The 27249-nt window shown below is 34.4% G+C and overlaps 1 protein-coding gene across 1 annotated transcript; it reads left to right on the forward strand.

The window, feature by feature from the left end:
• Positions 1-4708: 4708 nt before the first annotated feature.
• LOC134753384 (cytochrome P450 307a1-like) lies at positions 4709-26915 on the forward strand. Its single transcript, XM_063689269.1, has 2 exons — positions 4709-5396; positions 22847-26915. The coding sequence occupies exons 1-2, from the start codon at positions 5018-5020 to the stop codon at positions 24082-24084; spliced, it is 1617 nt and encodes a 538-aa protein (XP_063545339.1). The 5' UTR covers positions 4709-5017; the 3' UTR covers positions 24085-26915.
• Positions 26916-27249: the final 334 nt, after the last annotated feature.

Below are 27249 nucleotides of genomic sequence, written 5' to 3' on the forward strand. Positions count from 1 at the left end.
ATTTATTTCTCTCCGCCTACCCGTAGCATTGGCCTGCGGATTAGGGTCTGCGTTTGTAGTAGAAGAATTGAATTTTTACATGTAATGTTTTTGGTGGGATACAATTTACGCAAAGCTCGGTTAAACCTTATTATAAATGGCTTTTTATCTTTGTAGGCAAAAACGGGGATTTTACACGTTTTATAATGTCAGCATTGTTAACTCTTTATAGTACGAATGACCTGGATATGCTATTTATAGAAAAAAATAGATACCTGTGCAAGAAACTCGGTTAGGTTATCAAGTTTTTAAATGTTTTAACTAGTTTCCAAATAGCAATTCATAAATTGCAGTTACCATGAAATGTTCTCGGTATTTTTTCTGCACGTTTATTGCCAATGAAGAAATATTGCCAAGACGAAACTATAAGGCTCGCACTGATAAAAAGTTATCAGATCTCTTATAGAGCCAAGAGCCAAGCTTCTAACTCTACAGGACCTAACTTCACAAACTCTACCCCTTAGCCAAAATATGTGGCTTGGCCGTTTCGCTACCGCGTAAGGTGAAAAAGAACATAAGAAGGTTTGTTTGTTTGTTTGTTTCCATTTCTATTATCTATTATACTGTGAATAGGCACCAATGAGTGACGTAAATGTTAAATGAAACAATCGTCAACAAGTAAGCTCGGCCAAATTTCACCTTCCCATACAAACGGAGTTCCGTTGTCATTTTAAAACTACGTTTTGGATTGTAATGAAAGCTCCAGTTTATAAAACAAACGAAATAGAGCAAAAACAAGTTTTGCATGAAAAACGTAAATTCGCTGTGATTTTTTAACTATGGTATCTAAAGCTACATAAACTAATTTCAGACATAGATATACCTTTTCCTGTTGCAACTAAGTAGCTACTCGTTTTAAAATGAGAGCGGAACTATGTTCGTATAGACAAACATAGATAAAACTCCGTAATAGATGGATACAGTCTAAGGAAAAAACGTGCCTCGAAAATCACGAAAATTTGATTCTCGATCAGATGACACCACTAGTTTTGGCCTACTCTCGTATAGAGGGCGTTGACAGTTTCGTTTGTTATTTATAATTTTAACGCATATCAGTGAAAGAACATGGGTCAAAATCATATAAAAATAATTAATGCAAATAAAAAAATCATTTATCCATATTTAAATACATTTTAACGTATTTTTATAAATCTCCATCTTTAGTTTTAAAGTATGTCGATAGATGGCAGTGAATTTACAGTGGTTACAAAATTTACTATGACAGTACCGCTCTATCTTATTATATCCTCTTTGGTATAGAGAACCGAACTTGCCGGAGACCCTTAAGAACATTGAGTAATAATCCCTAATCTGACCGGGAACTTTCTAAATGGAAACTTGCATAACACCTGTCTCATGAAAGTTTCCAGAAATTTAAGAAATTTTGGGAATTATCTGCAACTTGCATATTCTAAATATTATAAATGAATAATAAATATATTTTATAAATTAAATATATATCCGTTTTCATAGTTTTATTACATGAGTAACTATCGCGGTAACCGAAGACAATATTTTGCATATTCTAGTTTTAACTGGTTCCCAAAGTTGTAAATTACATATATATTTAATAGATTCATTATTTTGCGTGTCTCAGCATTCGCTACGACTCTTGAGGGCTTGGAAACTAATCCCAATAATTGTCGTAGGCACTAGTTTTTTCGAAAGCGACTGTCATGTGACCTTTTAACCCATAGGAGAAACTAGGCCTCATTGAAATGGTTTACTAATGTATTGCCAAAAATCGTTTCCCAAAGTATTACTTCCCAAACTATTTTACGCAAATTATCATTTGGCAAAATTTCATTTCCCAAATTTTCATAATCCAACCTAACCTAACCCAACCTAGTACGTCATTTTCATTTCGCAATATGGGGTTGGGAAATGAAATGGTTGCGAAGTAAAAAACTTGCTAAAATTTCATTTGGGAAATGAAACTGATGCCATAAGTTTGTTGGGAAGTGAAATTTGGCGAAAAATATTTTGGCTAAACGGCGGTATCCTCATTGAAATACGTCCGGTATCCTCACGATTCCTTCACCGAAAATCTAATGCTGAATATATAAAATGATATAGTTATCGGTCGTACATAAGTTATGAAAAACTCATTTATACGAGCCGGGGTTTGATTGAACCCGCGGCCTCCGGATGGAAAGTTGCAACTCTTACCGCTAGATTACTGGTGTTTTTCATATATATAATTAATAAATCGTTTAAAGAAAAATACAACCAGCTAGAAAACAACCAATGCCGCGATTTTGTAGTGCCTCTGGTATGTTTGCGAGGCACAAGTTGACAGCTTTGCGGCGATAATGCGAGGTGCGCTTCACTGATGCGTCGCCTGCGCGGCAGCCCCAACAGCATTCTGGGCGTGTTCATGGAGCGCGAAAATGGCCCCATGCTCAACCGTTGGCAGGTGCTGCATGCACTCGCCGTCTAGTTTTTAGTATTTGTTTTAGTTTTTAATTTTAGTTTTTATGCGATACTAACACCAGTAATAAGATTGTTATATTTGCTAACCATGTATGGACCTTTTAATAGTCTGAAATAAATGTTTTTTTTTATTAAGCGCCAGACAATCTTACTGTGTTCTTATTTTTAAAGTAAATGTTGTAATTAGACTAACACTTAGTTTATAGGTTCCCTAGTTTAAGTATTACTAACAAAATATGGATTTTTTTAGTCTAAATTAAATATTTTTTTATTTTATTTCATTTATTTTTAAAACGACTTTCCGAAATAATAGAGGGGCTACAGTATGTATAAGGGCGTTTTCACATTGTCCGATGTAAGATCCTACATCCGCGTAGGTAGTCAGGCCGCGGGGGCGCGCCGGGGCGCTGGCTTTAGCGGTTACGCACACTACAACAAACATTATACATACATATGACGCACACAAACATATTATCGGTCCGACAGCTGACGGGAGGCTCCGACATGGCTAACATTATCGGATGCGCCCTCCCGATATCGGATGTCGGAAGGCGTTTATGTGAAAACAGCTGCAGGAGTACCATATGGCATCCAGACCGCCTTTTTTGCGTTATCTATCGTTTTTACTAATAATGTTTTTTTTTAACATGCATATCGCTCGAATATGCATGAGTTTAAAAAAACCGAAATACTTAAACTTATTTAGGTACGTCGTTTTACAGACTTTCATTTCAACGCTTTTGTATTTGTGGCATTTTGATGCAGATTTTTGTAATTTTTTTTGAAGTAAAACTTCTTGAGGCGCGACTAGAGGGTAACTCAGATTTTTTCTGACGGAAGTAACGCTCAGTAGTGACACACGCGCAATAGGATACACGTCAAAGTGCTAACATAGCTATGGATGATATAGAAAGGATGCCAATCTCTTATGGCAGAATTGTTGCAAAAGTGACCGCTTTTAATAATAGTTCTTAATCTCTCCGGTGGCGCTAGTTAGGCTCTGGGACGTGAGTATATCATGTAAGGCAACAAATAACCCGACCAAATTACGTAGGTTGTTTTTGGTAGTATTTCGGTGTATGGTGGCGCCGCCTAATTACTGTTTTTTGATGGACACTTTTCGTACATAGAGATTTGGCTCCTTTATATAGTCTCCATGAACATAGCGATAAAAGTCATTCATCGTCATAGAAGTTTTACTTCAATCGCGCGTAAAGATTACACGCACACACTTTTTTTTGGTAGAATATGTAGAAACACTACACGTCAAGTATGTAAAACATACAACAAAAAAATCTACCTATTGCTATTTTTTCTACAGAAATGTATCAAAGATGATATCATAGAGTAACTTATACTAGAGCGGTACTGTCATAGTAAATTTTGTAATCCCAGTAAATTCACTGCCATCTGTCGACACACTTTAAAACTAAAAATGAAGATTTATAAAAATACGATAGAATGTATTTAAATATAGATAAATGATTTTTTTTATTTGCATTAATTATTTTTATGATTTTGACCCATGTTCTTTCACTGATATGCGTTAAAATTGTTAGATAACAGACGAAACCGTCAACGCCATCTATACGACTGTAGGCCAAAACTAGTAGCGCCCTCTGAACGAAAATCAAATTTTCTTGATTTTTTGGGGCACGTTTTTTCCTTAGACTGTATCCATCTATTACGGAGTTATATCTATCTTTGATGATATAGAGCAAACGCTGAAATAATATTTTTGTTTGTGTTTTGTCTAGAATTTTTCAGAAATACAACTAGTTATGTATACGGATAATATCGCGTATATAATGAATAAAAAATACATCGCAACGTTTATCGTTACGACGACATAGGTAATCCGTATACATAATTTTATTTCATGAGCACCTAACTATCGCGGTACCCGAAAACAATATTGTATTTTTCAAGCAATAAATATTTTAAAATACTTATCATTACAAAAATTAACTATTAATAATTTACATGCCTTATAACTTATAAATCAATTTTTGCGAATAAAAATTAAATATGGAACCATCGGTACAGCATTTCTAATCACTTATGGCCGGCATTCAGTACCTTTGTAAGTAGGTAGTTATTTTATTGCAAACTCGTTAATTCTCATAACACTCATCAAATATACGATATACGACCCTATTATGCATTGCTCCAATTTTTAAATGTTTTGATTACGCTTATAAAAATACAATGTTACATTACAGTAGCTTCCATCCAGTTCACTTCGCACCATCAAGTACCAAAATCAAAAATTATTTAAAATTAAATTGTAATTCAAAGATTCTGGTTACTGGATCAAACAGAGAGCTTGATAAAATATAGTTTGGATTTTGTTACAACGTGATAAGTACCATTTTGCCTTGGAGCGGCGGACGTGAGAAAAAAGAAGACAATCGTACGGAATAATTTGAGCCAAGTGTATAAAATGGCGGCACGCCGCTGACACGGCGCAGTGGCTAGCGCGTTCCCGCCAAAACAACTGTCAAACCGGTGTGGCCACTCTAAAAATTTTCTATAAAAGAAAAAAATGAGTGCCCTACTCCTAATCGCCGTCGCTATTCTCATTTTATACAAAGTTTATTCCCGTAAAACTATCAGTATTAAACGGGAGAACAAATATGGGGAAGCTAAAGAGGTGGTTTTGAGCGAAGCACCGGGACCGGTACCTTTCCCGGTCGTTGGTAGTTTGCATGTTTTGGGGAAACACGAGTCTCCTTTCCAAGCGTTCACGGAGCTAGCCAAAGAGTATGGGGACATTTTTAGCATACAGTTGGGCGGGTCGAAGTGTTTAGTAGTTAATAATCTGGAGCTGATTAGGGAAGTCTTAAACCAGAACGGGAAGTTCTTCGGCGGACGACCGGACTTCGAGAGGTTCCATCGGCTGTTTGCGGGCGATAGAAACAACTGTAAGTAGATTTTTATGCACTCTCTATTTTTTATTTAATGTTTTTCAGGACCTATATACCTAAATTATACCTACATACTCTATTTGATATTAAGAGCCCGGCAAGCTCAAGCATATTTTGCTAAATTGTTCATGTAAATCCCTTTCTGTTTGTTGCGAGAGTAAATAAGCTTGCAGTAACTATGTAGAGACGCTAAAAAGCCGGCGTAGAACGTGACAAATGCAAGATTCCGTAGCCGCCTCTACATTAAAAGTTAATATGTATTAACTTCGGCAAGCTTTCCTTTTAACTTCGTTAATATTCAATTGCCGTATTTTTCTACTAGCTCTCCAAAATTATTTATATACAGGATGGAAAAAACTAATTGACCCTGGAGGGAAATTGCCTTAAAACCTTAAGCTACTCATTTTACTCAAAGGAAACATTCTTTTGTTTTTAAAAATAATAAAACTGCATTCAAAGGGTTTTTTTTAAATTTGGTTATCTAAAAATATTCTTGTGGATTAAATATTCGATTTTATGGATATTTTGTACGGCAGATGAGCATAAGACCTAATGTTTCTTGGATAAAATTTAACATTAACATTAGGTAACTGTATCGGCTAGCGGTATACAATAACGAGTGTTTATTTAAAAAATAAACAAAAGAATGTCTTCTTTACGTAAAATGAGCTAACTTTACCTGAAATTAATATATGTGTTTACATAATTGTTTACTGATTCTGGGGAAAATAAAAATTAAAACATTGATTTTCACAGCTAAATCAGTGTTACAATTTACATAGGGTAATCATAATTTATGCAAATATACAATTAATGATAGAAGATATATGAACAATCTTACTACCATTAGAAATTGACACTATTTGTAATATGCCTATAATAAAGATTTTAAATGTAAAATAATTGGAAACCCCAAAAAAAAAACCCCCTAAATTACATGCCAATAATCATAATTTTTTAAAAATTTTCCCAATTTTCCGCCATTTTGCCTTAAAACAAATTTAATTTTTTTAAACAAAAATACTGCGCAAATTCAAATAAAACATCGGAAAGTGTATTAATTTACGATAAAAATAATTATGCAGGACCAAATCGATTTTATCTAATTATGCATAAAATTATGTTTTTTGTTGTGTGTGTGTGTTGTCCATCACTATGCATTTAAGGGTTAAAGTTTTAAGGCACTTTTCCTCCAGGGTACATTAATTTTTTCGACCCTGTATAAGTACATGACGGAAAAATTACGACATTTGGCTCGGACAAACATTATAAATATTATAATAACTTTACCAACTGGATTTTGCACAAAACTTGGCTTCACAGTACAATTTTGTTACAAGTAGTTGAGACAAAAATCCCCAGTTTAAGCATAATCTAAGAACAGGTTTTTAGTGATGTACATAATTTAATTATTTTTGGCAATATTTTTTCACAGCGGGAATACTGCCAAAATAGTTTGCGCTATTTTATCATCTTATGTTATTTATTATCATCTTAATTTTTATTTTAATACTGAAGATGTAAAGTAGGTATATTTATTAGAGCCGTTGGCACGGTTTCGGACGAATTTCATTTGTTCGTTTAACAGGTAGGACCTTTCAAAGATTTACAATGTAATTTTCTTACATTTATTCGTAAAATAAGGAATACTTATTTATAATTACTCTGAGGGTGTAATACCGGTGTAAAATGTTACATGGTTAAAATGACATTTTTTTTGACATTTTTTTTACAGCTTGGAAAATTAAGAAAATTACCTATATACATTAGGCGCGCCTGTGAGTTTTTATTTATATACTTATTTGACGCAGGTGTTTGATGTTCCCCTTTTTATCCCACTTCAATTCAAGATATTTTGAAAATTTCCACTTGTTTATATTTGTAGAAAAATTAAAGATTATAAAAATAACTGCTACCACTTACCCGAGATGTAATTTGACTATCACATTATTTTAAAGAACGTAAAGTCTCAGCCCGCGGGGTGGCACTGATCATAAAAACAACCTAAACCTGGCGCGTACGCATGCGTGCGTTAAGCCAGCAAGGCTCTACGGTAGCCCGACTATGTCTGCCATTTGATGCCAGTCGCCTGAGTCGCCTAAGGCCGTGTACAGTCCATGTGAAAGATACGTGCACATTTTAGCCTTTAAGCTGTGTTGACTAAGTCATAAGTCATTTATTCATAAAGCTAATTTACACGTTATAAAAATGGAACATATTTACATATACCGTTAACAAATATACAAAATCAACTTGAAATAAATATAACATCACATAAATCACGTTATTCGTTATTACGAATATTATTATATAGAAATAAGAATTAGGTAGTTAACATCCCTTTTGTGAAAATTTTGGTACTCGTCATAGTCATACGGACAGCGCTCCCTTAGCAGCAATGAAACTCATGAGATATTTGGCAATTGACTTATGTCAAATTGCTAAAAAATGTCTCATAAAGTTCTAGATATTCACTGCTAGCTTTTATTAATTAGTCGACAAAATACAAAATATCAATATATTCAGTCAGTCATATTGATATTAGTGCATATTAAAAAATCTTATACAGTTGTGGTACTTATTAAAAAAATCCAGGGTTACGATACAGGAGCAAACACGCCAGTGTAAATACAATCACCAATTTATAAAGAAACAAATGTTTATTTTCTAGTTCCGCTACAGTAACGCATATAACGCATGTTTGTCTGTAATATAATATATGTATTTGTCTGGCACATATTTTTAATATGCTTAGAATTTAAATTTACCAATATTTTTATAATCTGACTTTTATATTATTCTCTTCGGTGGCAAACAACATAAGACTCTATTGATAAATTATCAAATTATATTAAAGGAAAATGGTAAACTTCAAAACCAAGGGTCAAGTTTGCCACCTCTTGGGACACCGGTCCAATCGCTGCTACCAACTGAGCTACGTAGACTTACCAGAAGCGTGCGAATCTCTCCATTCCTTCCCTAAATCGATAATCAAGCAAGCAAAAAAACATCAAGTTCGAGACTTGCTGCAGGTGGTGAATTCTTCAATTTTTCCTTTAATGTAAACATTTGTAGTATATCGTTCGCCAACGTGTCTGCTTGATAGAAATTAGCACAACTTATCAGACGCCATACCAAACTCGAGCCAAACCAGGTAGTCAATTCTATAGCGAGTGTGTTTTCGGAAAGCCAGTCAGTGTGCGACCATTTTTATTCCAGTGTATGGGGACGAATGTTTAAAATTTTGGCGAAACCGAAAGAGAGGTGGGCAGACGAGATAGTTAGAGCTGCTGGAAAGGACTGGATTACAAAGGCAACGGATAGAGATACTTGGAAGGATATGGAGGAGGCCTTTACTCCTAGAAAGGTCCTTAAATAAACATTAAAAAAAAATGTGCAATTTATTAATTTATATATATTTTTCTGTGTAAAGAAAAATGTACTAAATGTGAAAAAGTAAAATTAAAATATATATATATATATATATATATATATATATATTAAACTAAACTATGAAATGGAAATGTAAATTCGGAATGTTAATTATGTAAGATATAGAAATGCATGAAATGAAATTTTAATTTTAATTATTAAGAAATGAAACTGTAAATTATGTTTGTTTATTAAGGAATAAAGAGGCTATATTATTATATTATATTATTATTAGACGCCATACCAAACTCAAGCCAAACCAGGTAGTCAATTCTATAGCGAGTGTGTTTTCGGAAAGCCAGTCAGTGTGCGACCATTTTTATTCCAGTGTATGGGGACGAATGTTTAAATTTTTGGCGACACCAGTCATGGATATGTTAAGCACAGTAGTACCCAGTAATAGACAGCAAAGTTGTAATGCCTATTTAAATTGAGTTTACGGTAAAACAATGACCATAATTGCTTCTTGTCCATTACTGCCACCACCTTAGGCATCATATCAAACAATTCTCTTATGTTGGAATAAGCTTTCCAATTACCGAATGATGCTTTGCTACATTCTATATAATAGGCACTTTGCCTGCAGATGAATCCACTTTAACACATTCACCGTCAGCGACTACGCGGGTTCTCTGTTTGTAGGCGCTTTTCGCTACAAAGCGGAAAACATGTGTTATTGGCTCCACTCGTAGCGCGGAGCTTGTGCTTGAATGTTAACACTATTTGTAGGTCTGGAGTATTGTATTCCTGGTCAATGTGGTTATGAATAAGGTTGGTCACATGATACACTGTGTTTAGTTGTTATCGAGGGACTTGCATTTATACCTAAATGTGACTTTTCAGCACCTGTCGTTAACAAGCATATGATCCCTCTGATTGAAGAGCCAAGCACCTATATATACGTTGTCCGCTTTGACTGACAGTCTATATAGTACACGTGTTCGCGTTTGTTACCACTCATAAAACCAATTTAGGTATAGTGTACTTGAATTATTTTTAAAGAAAATAATTTCAATCTGAACTTTTGCGTAGGTATAATACAAATATGTTAAATTTAGACGAATAACTCATCTTAATTTGCACAATAGTCGCTACAGACATAGACAATATTGTGCCATTTTGGCAATATTTCCGTTACCTAGCGCAACGTACGTTATATAAAATTGCATTAGAAATGTGACCACCGCGTGACCTTTAATGCAAGGGACGAGTTCTGCTGACCTCCATAAGACTTAATTGTTTGTTACCAGAGACCTAGTGCGTGCCTACATTATCGTAGTTAGTATGGCGTAGGCTACAAGAAGTCCAAAGTACGGTAGTAAAAACGTGCGTTACTTGCAATTTCACCGCGGCGGGAAAAATACACTTGTTTACGAGTAAAATACCCTTAATTTTTATCGCATACGTTGACATTCATATGAAACTAGCTTCTGCCCGCCACTCCGTTTGTGTGGAATGATGATGAAGACCGACAAAAAGTATCCTATATCCCGGGCCTCAAACTATGTCATAATATTATATCCTGTAACTAAGCAGTTTAAGCGTGTATAGGTAACAGTCGGACAGACGCACTTGCACTTTCACGTACAATTCTCCATCGGCACATCAGTAGCATAACTACACTAATTGACAGAATGTGTTTCGGTTACACTACCAATAACTCTGAAGGGTCTCCGGTAAGCTCGGTTCTCCATACCAACGTAGTTCCGCTCTCATTTTTAAACGACTAGCTAGATTGCTCTGAAACTTTGTAATTACAATAGGATAAGGTATATCTATGTCTGTAATTAGTTTATGTAGCTTCAGATACCATAGCTATATAAACTAATTTCAGACCTAGATATACCTCATGTCATTGTATGTGCCAAGTTTCATTACAATCCAGCACGTAGATTTAAAATGAGAGCGTAACTACGTTTATATGGGAAGGTGCAATTCGGCCGAGCTTGCCGGGGCCTCATAAGTAAATTACTTGCTTGAAGGTTTTAATATTTAAAATTCCTACTATTTTCTTGCTAAATATCAGGAAACTAAGATCAAATAAGTTTAAATGTCATTACTTAAGTAAAAACAAGAAAAAAAAATAAGTTTCAATTTGCGTTCGCATATCGCTAGTAACTTAACCACATTTTGTAACTTTAAGCTTCAAAGTTCGAAAAATGACACGCATAACCATTATAATCCTTATAACTTTGTGATAACTTGATAAGGTTCGCGAATGATTAATCTTTTTAGCGCCACTCATATCTGTTCAGCACGGCATCATGAACCTTATCAGAATGCACGAAGGTTGATATTAAGCTGTAGCCGCACGAGACAGTTGTCGTTTTTGGCGGCCAAAGAGTTAACAGATTAGCAAACTGTGTCATCTCTGGTTATTAACAGCAACACTTAACTCACCATCAATGGACCTTATTATCTTCGCAATAAGATTCACAAATTGTCAGTGTATACATTTGTACAGGATGTCCAGAAGCAGATTTCCGATTTCAAATTCAAACAATTTTCGAACGTGAAATGAGTAAGACGCGCTGGGGGGTTAGATTCGCAAGTGTTGCGGATTGATTAGTGACAATGGATTGCTGGTTAGCAGAGCAGCGTGCATATGCTAATTGAGACTTATCTAACTAAGGGCTTTTATTAGTACCGCAAGGCGTAAGTTATGCATTAATTTCGGAATATGCGGAAAAAGTTTGTAGTGCGTACACATCAAAGGTCGACATTTAAAAAATTTTACTACCAAACAATGAAATCTGCATTCATCTTCTTTTCATAAAAGTAAATATTTTTTAAAGAGAGAGAGAAGATGACTAATTAGCACCAGATTATATTGCGAACTGACATTAAAACGTAAATAAACAAATATAATTCAAGTTAAATATGGAATACTAGAAAAACAATTTAAAACTAACCTTGCATTGCCTTGTACTGCCTTGTAGCATTAAGTCCCTTTGTACTTTTGTATTTTCTTTTGTGCAATAAATAATAAATAACTAAAAGGATATAAAAACTATATGAAACCTCAACAGCTGTCGTTTTTGTTTTAGTTTAGTTAGCCGCTGGACAACCTGTACTTGGTTATATTAAACTTAATTTCATGGCATCAGAAACTTGACACTAGGTTTCTGAATTAATGCCACACACAGGTGATGACGCCACCTGATAGAGCATTACTTAGTTAGGTTCATTCAGAAATAATCCATTAAATTCAAATCTGATTTAGATCTATAAATTAATGCGTTTCCAATCTTTTCTAATGCATAATGCAATTTTAATTGTAGAAAAAAAGAATGAGAACCTGATTTTTTCACTTAAAACTCAATCATAATACTCATTATAAGTCAAAATACCTTGCAAAGTATACACTTGATTATAGTATCATTAGTAATAACTATGACACAGTAATTATGAGAGATCAGAGTAGCCAGAACAAGGAGTAATCGGGACCAATCAATAAATCATGAAATAAAACAGCTACTCCGTGAAACACTTTAAAAGGTCAAACTAGATGAAAAGTATGGTGTAAGGTTTTATTTTTCTCATTTTTTCATATTGGGTCCATAGGAAAGATGTTCAATATATTCATCACCTTATTTTCCCTAAAATAAAACCTATAGGTATTTGAGGAGTGTATTTTCGTAAGTATAGGTACTATAACATGCAGTTCTGTTTAAAACAGTAAATTACGTAATTTCTCTGACATTCAAATTTTTTAAGTTTTTCCTTTTTGTCTGAAAAGAAGCTCAAATGTCAAAGTTCGGATCGAAACTGCTTATGTCTTCCTAATACACACATAAGTGTTTACATACTTTGAACGATCAAAATTGCTTTTAGATTTAAATATGATCACTGTGTTAAAAAAGAAAGTTGAGAACAAGTAGTAAATCCACAACAAAGCGGCTTTATTCCTTAAGGTTTGCATCAAAAGAGTTTAATTCAGAAAATCTATGGTAATTAAATAATTATAACATATTATAACTAGTGACAGAACCATAGACATAGTATAGTAGTGACAGAACATAAAAGTCAACTTAAAGTAGATATTATAATAACAAAAATGTAACAATAATTTGGAATTTATGTTTTTCTTGATCTTCAGACAAAAATCTATAGTGGAAATAAGCCCATTGAAAATTTTGAAAAGACATTTGATAGACGATGGATTGTAATTTATTAGTCTTTGGCAATAATTAGTCCTATGTCTGGTAATTAATATATGTCATGGGAACATATGCATGTGTGTAAAATGAAACCATACTCATTTAAAACCTTCAACGTTAGTTGTTTACTTGGATTTGATATAGGCTTAATTGCCGACTAAGCAATTGTGATTAAAAGTGTTAATAGGCAAATTCATAATAATAAAGTATATATAAAACATATGTTGTGCTACTGGTATCGCTATTTTAGGTATGTTAATTTAAACATTTTAAGAAAAGAATTTTGTCTGTATTATTAGCAAATAAAGAACTGAATACTGTAAAAAAAATATGAGAAATTTTATGACAATAAATGTACGAAAAATTGGGGATTTTTTTTCACATACTTGTAATGATCGAAATTCATTAAGATCTGTTGTAATGAAAGACAATAAGTTAAAGTAACGACAAAAAACAATATAGGTCTTTTTTGGGAGGCACAGTAATACGTTAAAAATAAATCCCGCAAACATAGCCACAAAAAGGACAACCACTTTTCCATACAAACGTAATAGTCCCCATTTTCCTCTCTGGATATTACATTAAATAAATTACATTAAATAATAAAAAAACTGTAATAGATGTCAAATCACAAAATATTTAATAAAATAAAACTATGAAAACGGATTATATCGCGTATATTGAATTTATAATTATTGAATTTATACGCGATATAATCCGTTTTCATAGTTTTATTTCATGAGTAACTATCGCGGTAACCGAAGACAATATTATTTAATAAAATAATTTGATTTGTTCCCAAACTTGTTCATTACATTAAATATTTTTATACAATTTGATATATATTAACCGCACTACAGCTATGCCCTTCGTTTGATTTTATTAGATTTTTCACCTATTACAAGAGTTAAAAGCTTTTTAAATTTGATATAATCTTTATTTCGAACCACTACAAAAAAGGATACAAATTAGTCAAATTACAAATTAAATTATCTACAACTAAAACTTACAAATAAAAATTAAAACTATAAATTTAAAAAATTAAACCGCTCCCTGCCGTTCCCGGTGCAAAGGTGCCCATGATGTTCGCAGCATTTCCACGCTGGATTACCAATATTTTAATTTGAAATATTGAAATATGAAATAAAATTGTTTTCGCTCCTAACTAGGGATGAAAATTCCGGCAAAAATCAAATTTATTTTTTCGGGAATTTTTCAATTTTTTTTTTTCGTTTTTTTCCAGTTCTATTCAGAAAAATTAAATACGTCACACACAATGCCACTGACACAGTATTACAATTATTCTTCCCTACCACTGATGATTGATGACAGTGTCAATGCCATAAACAAACACATTAGACATGCAACCTTAACCTACTTGTTTAAATTCCTAATTAAGTACATAGAAAAATTCATTGTTTTTTCGAAAGCAATTTTCCCGCAATTTTCCCGGTTTTTTCAACGCTACTCGTAACGTTTAATAATCAAAAAATCGAAAAAGGTCAAAAGAAGCGGCATAGCCATGGTTAACATAAATGAGGGCTAACGCGTATGAATTCGCCGCTAGGGGCGCTCGTGTAGATGGTGGTCTTTTCCATAGTTCGAAATGTCAAATGTCACTTGTCACTTCAATGACTGACAGCTGTTCTTTAGTCTTTTGGACCACCATCAACAGAGGCGCCAACTGGTGAGCAAAAAAACGATAGCCCTCATTGTGTCAAAATATTTTTCCCCTCACTAGCTCGGAAAGCCGTCTTTTATCCTTTAAAACAAGCGGGGAAAAACGCATTTTATCCACTAGTGGGGAAAGTAATTTGACCTTGAATGGAGCGTGTTTAAGTAGCTTGACAGATAACAAAACGTAAAATGCTCATAATAATGGTTCGTTCGATATTAATTATCATTAAATAAATGGTTTGAGAATCTAATAAAAAATACCAAATTTAGCTTTATTTAATAATTTTAAGTCATAAACCTTAAGATTCCATAAGAAACGTTAGATTTTTTTATAATGATGTTAAATATAATTCTGAACGCACAAGTTGAGTCGATGCAATTTCAAAACGCATCGTTGACATTTCATACGTCAGAACAGAAATGTCAACATTGTCAACAAATTTTTTACTTAAAAACACTTCTCACCGACTTACGTAAAAATCAGAATTTCCAGTGTTTTCTGTTATAATATCGTACAAAAATAAGTGATTCCAGTGATGAAGATGATCTAACGCCTGTGGATGTTGCACTTTCCTCGCTATAGTGAGGGGAAAAGTTTTGTGTTACACACGGGTGCAAATGTATTTTACTTCTTGTGTGTTGAAACACTCGCTACGCTCAGGATTCTATTTTAGAACCACTCGCTTCGCTCGTGGTTCAACTATAGAATCCTTTCGCTTGCTCTTGTTTCAATTACACACTCGCGGGTAAAATACAACTTTGCACCCTTGTATAACAAATAACTATTCCATAATGTCAATACCCAGGGAGAAAAATGGGTACTACGTTAGTTTGTATGATGAAGCTATCGCCCACTATCGCCTTAAGGACAGACAAACATACATTGCTATTATTATACGTTAGAAACTTGTATTTTCTGCTTATACATTATAGTATTATATGATATACGAGTTGCTGGCACATTACTTCATATAGGAAATAGGCTTCAATTACATTTTCAAATATTTGGAAAACACGATACAAGGTCGTTCAATAATTACTTTAATTAGGTCACGGTTATATAAATAACTTGCTTTCTTTTTTAGCCGCATATTTTAGATTTTATTTGAAAACTATTTAAACTACGTCGTTAGTGTTGAAGTACGGTAACACGGTGTTTAGTGTTGGTTAAAACCAATGACCTTTTATTAATAATAGACGCGTGACGTTCATACCTGGTTGCTGATTACCGAATTTAGTCTTAGTAATCCTGCTTAAAAATAAAAATAAAGATTTTCTCTAAATCACATTTGACACTACATACATGCTAACCACACTGACACTTCTATGTCACAACTATGTGCAAGCATTAAATGTCTCTATAGTTTAAACTGTGTCACTAGTTATTTATTAATAATTAATTAGGTAAGTACTAACTTTCGACTATTTCATTATTTTCCACTGTTTTTTGTTGACGTGATCAGGTCCTGGCAGAAAATCAGTGCTTTTCCTAATGGGTGAAGCGTAATACTGAGCCAGAACCTTTTTGTTTTGCTGCGACGCACACAGGATTTTTATTTGTATAAAACAGTATTTTTATGTATTTTTTTCCTTTTCCTCTACATATTATGTAAAAATCGGTGTGACTTATTTGTTGTTGTAATTTTTATTTATTTTCTGGATTGTTCTGTGTACCTATGTCATTTCTGTATTTGAATATTTTGTGTGTATTGTGGCAAACAAATAAACAGTTTATCTATCTATCTATCTATCATAGTTGACAAAACCAAAATGCAGGCAATAGTATTTAGTAGATGATTTTGACAATCTTGACACATTGGCGTCAGCCGTACAACTTACTCAATACTCGTATAGATTCCGGAACCTATATTTGATGGCTTACGATCGAGCGCCGGGTGCAATATCTACCTCCCTTTACTTACATCCATGGTTAAAACTAGCAATGTGCATTCTCAAAATTTCCTAAATTTATGGAAACTTTCGTGATGACGTAGATAAAGTTTCCACTTAGAAAGTTCCCGATCAGATTAGGGATTATTATTATCACACAATGTTCTTAACTGTTGACGACTGTTTCATTTTTAGGGTTCCGTAGCCAAATGGCAAAAAACGGAACCCTTATGGATTCGTCATCTCTGTCTGTCTGTCTGTCCGTCCGTATGTCACAGCCACTTTTTTCCGAAACTATAAGAGCTATACTGTTGAAACTTGGTAAGTAGATGTATTCTGTGAACCGCATTAAGATAATTTTATGGGGTTCCCCATACTTAGAACTGAAACCCAAAATTTATTTTTTCATCCAACCCATACGTGTGGGGTGTATTAGGTCTTCAAAAATGATATCGAGGTTTCTAATATTATTTTTTTCTGAATACTTAGTTTGCGCGAGAGACACTTCCAAAGTGGTAAAATGTGTCCCCCCCCCCCCCTGTAACTTCTAAAACAAGAGAATGATAAAATTAAAAAATATATATCATGTACATTACCATGCAAACTTCCGCCGAAAATTGATTTGAACGAGACGTTTTTTTAGTAAACGTCATAAATCGTAAACCGCAATTTACCTTTCATTCAATCAACTCAAATATAAAAAAAAAATAAAATAAAAAAGTACGGAACCTTTCGTGCGAGAGTCCGACTCGCACTTGCCCGGTTTTTTTTCTTAATTTTATTTATTGGAGAAACTGAAGTATGCGACAGGATAATAGGTTTACATATACTCGTACATATTGAGATGAACATTTACATCACACATTGCCGTCTATTTCAAGTGTCATAAAAATCTAAACTAAGAAGGTTTGGCAATAAATGTTCAGAAAATAATACCGAAAACATTTCATGGGAACTTTCCACTTTTTGAAAAACTCTGACACATTGCTAGTTGAAGTGCGGTGACACGCCCACACTCTGTCACTTGTAGTCTACAGAGTTAACTCTTAATTGATTTTTTTGTCTTGTTTTGATTGCCTCAACGCTCCAGTTCAAAGATTTTTTACTACAATAAATCAGAAACTCATTAAAGTTAATGCATATAACACTTGCGTGTTGTTAGTTTATACACCATCCAAAAGAAAGTGACAGCGAGTGTTATATAGGCTAGTTAATATGGCTAGTATTGCAGCTTTGTGTATGTATTTCTAAGAAAAAAGCTCATTTTCTAGGTCATTAAAACCATCAGACCATGGATAGATTTATAGGGCTGAATAATATTAGATGCGCATAACTTGCATGAAGATATGAGTGTAAACTTAACAACATATGTAATAGGGTAGGTACGGTGTTTAGATTACAAAACCATTTTCTCTTACATAACAACAAAACAACACCTTTTACAGAGTAGCCCAAAAAAACATTAAAGAAGATCTTTTACTGTAGAATATTGTTGATAATTTTAATAAACTTTTGCGTTTGTGTATTAAAAAAGAGAATATTTTGAAGATGATACGTTTTATTTTAGTGAAATGATTGTCGTTTTAATTTTTAATGACATTTCGTTAAAGTTCTGTTAGTTACCTACTGCAAAGTCTGCACAGAGTTAAAATGGGATAGCCTACTATTAGATCTAAAAATAAGGTTACTTAGTTTCAATTTAAATTGTGCAGAACCTCTGTCCGATCTCTTAAAGATACTTAACCTATTTCAGAGCGCATGCACATTAAAATGCGCATGGCATTACGTGCAGCTTTAACAGGTAGGTATCTAGTCTTCGTAAAAGAAAAAGTGATTTCCAGATACAAGAAGGTATAGTGTAAATTGATCGTTTTTAAGTCGGTCAGTCAGGTTTACGCTTTAATGGTCGCGTAAAAACAACCTATTACGGCTATAACTAGTAGTAGTGTAAAAATACATAACCCATGCGATACATTATATTATATTGTACTAGCTTTTGCCCGCAACTTCGTCTGCATGGGCTTAGTAACAGCAGCTAAAGTAAGTATAGCGCCTGGAAAAATTCTCATAGCAAACATTCGATTTGAGCATATTATGCACACAAATTAGCAGGCACTTCATTAATTATCTCAATTCCACCCCGCTTTTTACTTTCTTAAGGGATGATTATCGGAATAAAAACTATCCTATGTCCTTCTCAGGGACTCAACCTATCTCTATGCCAAATTTCATCTAAATCGATTCAGCGGAACACACAGACAGACAGACTTTCGCATTTATAATATTAGTATGGATAATATTTCTCGCCTCGAGTTCCGAGAGAAGGTCGGATATAGTCAACTTTTCAGGAGAGTTTAAAAGTCAATATGCTCTAGATTGCTGCTATAGTTCAATCAGGATTGACAGTTTTATTTACCAATACGTCATTAACTATGTCAGCAATCTATAGCGTTCTTTTTTAAAAGGAGAATGGGCAATTTGTTCTGCAAAACTAAAAACGCTCTCATCAAAGTATCAGAGCATGACAGGGTGCGTAGCCAAGATGCCAATCGTTCGCTATATAGGTACAGTTGAGACATAGGTATCTCGTTTAAAAGGTCTTAATCATAACGTCTTTGTACCTTTTATTCAGGACAAGTAAAAATATTTAAATTTTTAATTTGAAAGACAGTATTTATGAAATGAAATGAAAAGAAAAATCTTTATTTTCAGGTAACTATTAGCCCATAGATACCTTACCATACCATAGGTATCTTAAAACTGGCATCTATATTATACAATATATTTATCTTAATTAAAAAACTCGCGCACCGACGGTTCCGTACTTTTTAGTATTTGTTGTTATAGCGGCAACAGAAATACATCATCTGTGAAAATTTCAACTGTCTAGCTATCACGGTTCATGAGATACAGCCTGGTGACAGACAGACGGACAGCGGAGTCATAGTAATAGGGTCCCGTTTTTACACTTTGGGTACGGAACCCTAAAAACTAAAAACACACACTATGGTTGTGATGAATTTCGCAACCCCGCTGTGTCAGGAAGCCGGCCGCGGAACCGCCGAAACTTGACACCCTTCGGAAAAAACTCCTCCTTGGTGAAGGTCACTAGACGTCAGTCGGAACGCTCACCACAAAAGAATTGAAATTCGCATTGTGTCGAGATTCCAACTTCGTGACCCTCAGGGCGAATCTGGACTTCTTTTTATGCACAATTCATATGATCCGACTTTTTGATTTCTTTTGATTAAACAATACGGGTACAATGCAGGCATAACTTTATATTTTTACATACTTACACTACTCTTTAGAAAATATTTTAGGCATAAGATTTTTATCTGTTTTTTTGTTAGTTGTTGTAAAAAGTAATCACGGTCTATATCCCGGTCAATATAATTCTAGTGAAACGAACCGTGAATCATTTAAAACTAATCATAAGATTTTTGTTGGTGGCTATTTTATAAACTAATTTATGATAATTATTTTTTGCGCCATAGATGGCCATAGTAAAAGATTTATATTTACCTGCCGCTCAGTTTAGTCAGACATAACAAAATTACCCAGTATATAATAGTGTATTTCTAGTTGCCAACCAAGAACATTCTCAAAATTTCCACTTAGAAAGTTCCCGTTCAGATTAGGGATAGGGATTTGTTTATTAGGATCACCAACAGAAGATACAATTTAAATTCCAGAATTAACATACTAAAAGGGCACATTTTTATTGATCCCCACTTAAAGGCAATCACAGCATGCATTATATTAATTTAAACATTGACACTCAGAAAAATACTTAGTGAAGTGTTGTAATTGTAGCACCGCCCACAATCTCTCTGCTTAGCCTAAAGATTGAATGGTTTTTCTTTTGTGCAAAAAAAGATTAAACAAATAAAGACTTAGTATACATTAGAATAATTAAGAATAATATAAAATATTAATTAACAAGACACCTACTTAATATTAACAATAACTAAGGTAAGTTAGCCGAGCTAGCTGAGGTTGTCAACAGATAATAATTTGTTTTTAAATAAGACTTCACTGTGGTAAAACACATCCAATGAGGGGACATTATATATTAGCATGCTTGTTGTATAGGCGAGCCAGGCGAGATTATTAATTTATTACTCAATGACCTTAACTGCTGAAGACAGTTTGGCGTCTACTTCATATGTCATAGAAATCGAAACTAAGTGTAAGAAGGGTTGGCAATAAATGTGCAGAAAAAAAATCGAGAACATTTCATGAGAACTGCAATGTGTGAAAATTCGCTTTGACACATTACTATGTACCTACTTATCGTATATCCCACCCAGTTCTTGGGGTTAAAAGTTGCGATATTCCTCACTGATTCTCATATCATAGCATGTTACATGCTTAATAGACCAGGCTGCATAGCCGAGTTGCTAATCGTTTACGCTCTGTAGCGAAAGAAACGTAACTGTCTGTCGCATTAATATGAAAGAGTGATAGAGAGTACTTACCGTACTGTTCGCTACGGAGCGAACGATTGGCATCTTGGCTACGCACCCTGTCATGCTCTGATACTTTGATGAGAGCGTTTTTAGTTTTGCAGTACAATCATTGGTTCCAAGACTAACGCTGCATATTGTATAGTAATTACTGTTGTCTTTTGTTGATTATATGTATTATTTAATGCGTTTATATTGTTAGGTTTTTTTTTAAGTACCTATAGCTACATGGGACAGTATTTTTATCTGTAGAATCCGGATTCCAGATAAGATATTTTCCCCTCCCTAGCTCGGAAAGCCGTCTTTTATCCTTTAAAACGAGCGGGGAAAAACGCATTTTATCCACTAGTGGGGAAAGTAATTTGACCTTGGATGGAGCGTGTTTAAGTAGCTTGACAGATAACAAAACGTAAAACGCTCGTTCGATATTAATTATCATTAAATAATTGGTTTGAGAATTTACAAAAAAATACCAGATTTAGCTTTAGTAATGATTGTAAGTCATAAACCTTAAAACTCCATAATAAACGTTTGTTTTTTAATAATTATGTTAAATATAATTCTCAACGCACAAGTTAAGTCGATGCAATTTCAAAACGCATCATTGACATTTCATACGTCAGAAATGTCAACAGTCAACAAAAATTTTACTTAAAAACTTCTCACGTAAAAGTACAGAATTTCCAGAGTTTTTTGTTATAATATCGTAAAAAAATGAGTGATTCCAGTTGATGAAGATGATCTAACGCCTGTGGATGTTGCACTTTCCTCGCTATAGCGAGGGGAAAAGTTTTGTGTTACACACGGGTGCAAATGTATTTTACTTCTCGTGTTTCAATTCCACACTCGCGGGTAAAATACAACTTTGCACCCTTGTATAACAAATAACTATTACTTTAAAACTTTTTACGGGTTATCACGCTGACGTCATTTCAAACTTTAGGTATGGCATGCTTTTTTGGGGAAAGTCTGGTACCTAATAAAGAGAATTTGTGACTATTCTCTTACTGTTTCTGCAACATTAGGGTGAATAATATTAATTTCTAATAGTAATAAGCGGATATTTTGTAACAACTCATCATTTACATCCATATAAATATGTAATGCTATGTCTCAACAGGAAATTTCATTGTATGTACTTGGATTTCAAATTTTCCAGTTGAGCCGCAAATATTTATAATAGTTATTAGTTAAGTATTGGCCCTGGCGAAAATCGCAAACAAAATCTTGATTTTATATTTAATTTACTGTCAACCACATTTTTTTCGTTTTTCCTTTGCCTACATGATGTTATACGTAACCAGCTTCTGCCCGCGACTGTCTGCGTGGGATGACAATAATGATGATTGATAAAAACTATCCTATGTCCTCCCTCGAGCTTTAAATCGGTTCAGGGGTTTAAGCGTGAAGAGATAACAGACAGACAGTTACTTTAGAATTTATAATGATCAAGAGATGTAAAAAAAACTTTGTAGCTTTTTTGTACAGGTTAGCCCAGATAACGGGGCCAACGGGGGCCTAGCCAAATGACAATCTTTAAAAGAAAACGTCAATTGGAACTTGAATATTTTATGGAAATAATCCTTTCACTTTTCATTGCATTTGTTATCCCGGTACATTATTATTTTTCGATTGGCGTTAGTCGATAAACGATTAATTGTCATCTTCACGATTGTCATGTCACCCCCTGATGCGGCTCGACCAACAATAGCGTATATTTTAGAGCCCTTCCCACCTTTAATCTTCTATGTAAGGAGAAGTCCGGCTACCCCATAGAAGTTTCAATTAGCCTTACTCAATAGTCCGTTTTTATTTCCAGCCTTGGCGCTCTGCGACTGGTCGAACTTACAACTACGCAGACGCAACCTGGCGCGCCGGCACTGCGGCCCCAAGCAGCACACCGACAACTTCGCCCGCATCGGCAGCGTCGCCACCTTCGAGGCCATCGAGCTCGTCCAGACCCTAAAACACGTCACCAGGACCACCGAGTCCGCCATCAACCTCAAGCCCCTCCTTATGTCCACAGCCATGAACATGTTCAGCCACTACATGTGCAACGTCAGATTTGATGAAGATGACGTCGAATTCCGCAAAATCGTCGACCATTTCGATGAGATCTTCTGGGAAATCAATCAAGGATACGCTGTTGATTTCCTCCCTTGGCTTTCACCGTTTTACAAGAAGCATATGGATAAGTTATCCAACTGGTCCAAAGAGATCCGCAGCTTTATTCTATCCAGAATTGTAGAGCAGAGAGAAATGAATTTGGAAACTGATGGTCCGGAAAAGGATTTCCTTGATGGGCTCCTAAGGGTTTTACATGATGACCCGACTGTTGATAGAGATACGATTATTTTCATGCTTGAAGACTTCTTGGGTGGTCATTCGTCTGTTGGAAACCTAGTTATGCTTTGCTTAGCTGCTGTGGCGCGCGATCCTGAAGTAGGAAAGAAGATTCGTTCAGAAATCGAAAGTCTGACTAAAGGAAAACGCGCTATCAGCCTAGTCGATAGAAGCAGCCTGCCGTACACGGAAGCTACTATCTCGGAAGTTTTGAGATACGCATCTTCTCCGATAGTTCCTCATGTAGCTACTGAGAACGCTGAAGTAGCTGGGTTTGGAGTTGAGAAAGGAACCACGATCTTTATAAACAACTACGAGTTGAACACATCGGAGAAATACTGGAATGAACCGGAGAAATTCGACCCCTCTCGATTCTTAGAGCGCACTAAAGTGCGCGTCAGGAGGAAGTCCCAATGTGACTCAGGTATGGAATCTGACAGCGAACGAACAGGGCCTTTAGATAAAACGACAGAGATGGAGAAAGAAGTAGTATCAGTTAAAAAGAACATCCCCCACTTCTTGCCGTTCAGCATCGGTAAAAGGACATGCATTGGGCAGACACTAGTAACCACTATGAGCTTCGTCATGTTTGCCAACATCATGCAAGAGTTTGACATCGCTGCTGAGCATTTAGAAGACTTAAGACAGAAACCAGCGTGCGTAGCTCTTCCTAAAGAAACATTTAATCTGTACGTAGTACCCAGAAAGCACTGAATAATTTATTATTGTAGATAATCAATCTCCTCAGCCACTATGAAGGTTTTTTTTATAAATTAAAATACAGAAATAGATTAGAATTCAATAGAGTAGGTAATTGGTACATGGATGGGTACTGTGGTTTTATTATAGAGAAGTATCTCAAATAGAGTGTGCGGAAGGAGAAAAGTCGTAGAATGTATGGGTTCTCTTACATTCCATGGCTCTTTCCGCACAGACTCTAACAACTTAGATTCTTTTTACTGTCACCACGAATAGGTTATTGTAGCGCTGGTTGGAAAATTTTAGAGAAGTTCTTTTTCTTTATTTTCTGTAGCTCTTTGTCAGTAGAAAACGGAGCGAAATTCATATTTTCCATGGGAAGTCAACTCTTCGCACCATTTTTATTTTTATATTGTCCCCCTTTTCTACTGACAAAGTGGGTGTACCATAGTATAGTTTATTTGATTTCAAATCTTCATATGAATTGTAATAGTTTATTTACATATTCATATTAATATTGAAGGTGGCAATTAAATACTGTAGTTTTTTTACATATCTTTCAACCTAATATGGCTGTGGAGAATCGCTCAAAACATTATTTATTTCTCGAAATAATCTTTTTAGGTTACATTTGGTTTTTCTGTCATAAACTGTATGTACTCGTCCCAAATTTTGAAAATGTATGAATGAATGCGTGCGCTAGGATTTTTATAGTAGTTAGCTTAATGGTCTAGATCCAGTATTTCTAGTAAGCACTAGGTCTAAACCAAGCTTAGTTTTTGAAACATTTACCCGACGACTTTCTTTTGTTTTGTGGATTTGATACTGTTTGATATTTTAGAGTTGTTAGTAGTTTTTTGTAGTTTAATTGTAGCGCGACAATATTATTTTTATTGAAATTTAGACGCATTTATTATGTAGAAGTAGTTTTATATAGTTTACCTATATCAGTCATTGAGCGTTCTGTGAATCTCTCTTGTAGTAGATTTTAGGACCCTAAACTTAGTGTAGTGATCAGTAGTACACAAAAAATGGAACCCTGAGCCACTGTAGATACAATATGTCACTGTTTAACAGTTAATATTTGCTGGCATGGTGCCTCAGGGTTCCAATTGGTTGACCGTTGGAACATTTCACTAAAATGTCGCTTACATAACGCATTTCCTTACTTTATCAGCTTCTAAGCATAAGGTTTACGATGACACGTTAATCGTTATATGTAGACAAGACAATTCTTTTTTAAAGCAATTCCTTAAGTATCAGATCAAAAATCAGCTTCCTATCATTAAAAAAAATATCAATAGTTACCTACCGTTAGGTAAGTGATACTATGGTGAAATGCTCCATCCTACTTAGTAATGTATCCGGATTCCGGGTAGACTTTTATCAAAGTGTAGTCGTTTTTTTAATACTTTTTATACGCACATACTAGTTTTTTTGTTCATTTAATTTAGTCAGAAATGTTGTATTAGATGTTTTTAGTTTGATCCTTTAAAATTTGTATTTTTCTATATATCTTCAGATAACTTCAGATATATATATATATATATATCGTATGACTTCAGATAATATCTTCAGATAACTTCAGATAGTACGTTAGCATACATAGTAATGGATGAAACAACGCGCCAAAATTATCTGGAATACTTTTCCAAATATCAATTACTGTTCGCGTTCAAACGTAGGCCTATCTGTCAGAGTCTAATGAGGGCTACTGCGTTTAATTTCGCCGCTAGGGGCGCTAGTGTAGATGGAGGTCTTTCAAAATGTCAAATGCATAGAACTTTTGGGGGTTGCAAGCTTTTTTATCGGGAATTTTCACTCCTTATTCATAATTGTGGTAAATCTTTGTCCATTAATCATGGTAAATATTAGTGGTATAAAAAAAGTGCCAACTAAAATATATGCAAAATTAAACGGGTTGAAAAAACGGCACTTTTAGACGTTAATACCTTTGTGTATTAGAACGTATTGATTTTATAAAAATAAGCATAGAAGAATTTTGAGATCTGTTTTTCCGGACCTACATCTACAGTGGCGCCAACTGGTGAGCACAAAAACGGTAGCCCTCATTACAGTTCGCCTTCAAAAGTAGGCCTATCTGTCACAGTCTAATTGTCCTTTATATAGAGACATCTCTTTTTGTTGTTATTAGAGAATTAGAGAATGGTAGATACATACCCAGGTAGCAAAATGACGTAAAATGACGTTAGCGACGTCATAATGACGGCATTATTACGTCATTATGACGTCGCTGACGTCATTTGACGTCATTTTGCTACCTGGGTACCCTTGTGTCCCCTGTCCCGGTAACATTAGTTGTAATAGTAGCATTAGTAGCACAGAATATGTTGTTAAATGAACAAACTGGGTCTCTATTGTTTCCCATATAGGTTTAAGTCATAATGTATTGTTTGTCCACATTTTCGTTATACATAAATTGGTTTTTCTCAGAAATGCGTAACTTTTCAGGATTGCCATAAAACAAACATAACATAATCTATCTATAGGATAACCTTATGAAAATCCTGAAAAGTTAACGGTTTCAGAATTATGACTAATGACAATTTGACAATCATTACTTTATGACTTTCAAGTTTCAATAATTAAGTCAAACAAAGGGACGTCGAACAAACTCAATAGAAAACTTTGTTATTTTTAACTAAAGAAAAAAGTATCTAGTTTAACAATTCAGTAGTACCTATAAGTTGCCTTTGTAAAACCAATCTTAGTTCTTTGTAGTAAGGTCCAAATTCACTTCAATACAAACGATTATTGTATGATAGAAAAATTGTGATTTTGTATAGTTTATGGTAGAATCTGAAATTATAGTACTTGCAAATTTACATTTTGTGTTTGTATTAAATAAATACTTCTGACTCCACCTGTTAGAATCAAATTAAAATTATCATATACTAGCTTTTTCCCGCGACTTCGTCTGCGTGGAGTTAGTAATTTGCGTAGCTTATTGTTTACCCAATCTGATTTTTATCAATTCCCCATATAAACTTCCTCCCCCCTTTTTACCCTATGTCCTTCCCCGGGACTCAAACCATCTATATGCCAAATTTCAACTAAATCCGTTCAGCGGTTTAAGCGTGAAGGTTTAACACACAGACAGACAGACAGACAGACAGACTTTCGCATTTATAATATTAGTATAGATCTAGAAGGGTGTGC

Source organism: Cydia strobilella, chromosome 26 (genome assembly GCF_947568885.1).
Source record: "Cydia strobilella chromosome 26, ilCydStro3.1, whole genome shotgun sequence".
NCBI lineage: Eukaryota > Metazoa > Arthropoda > Insecta > Lepidoptera > Tortricidae > Cydia > Cydia strobilella.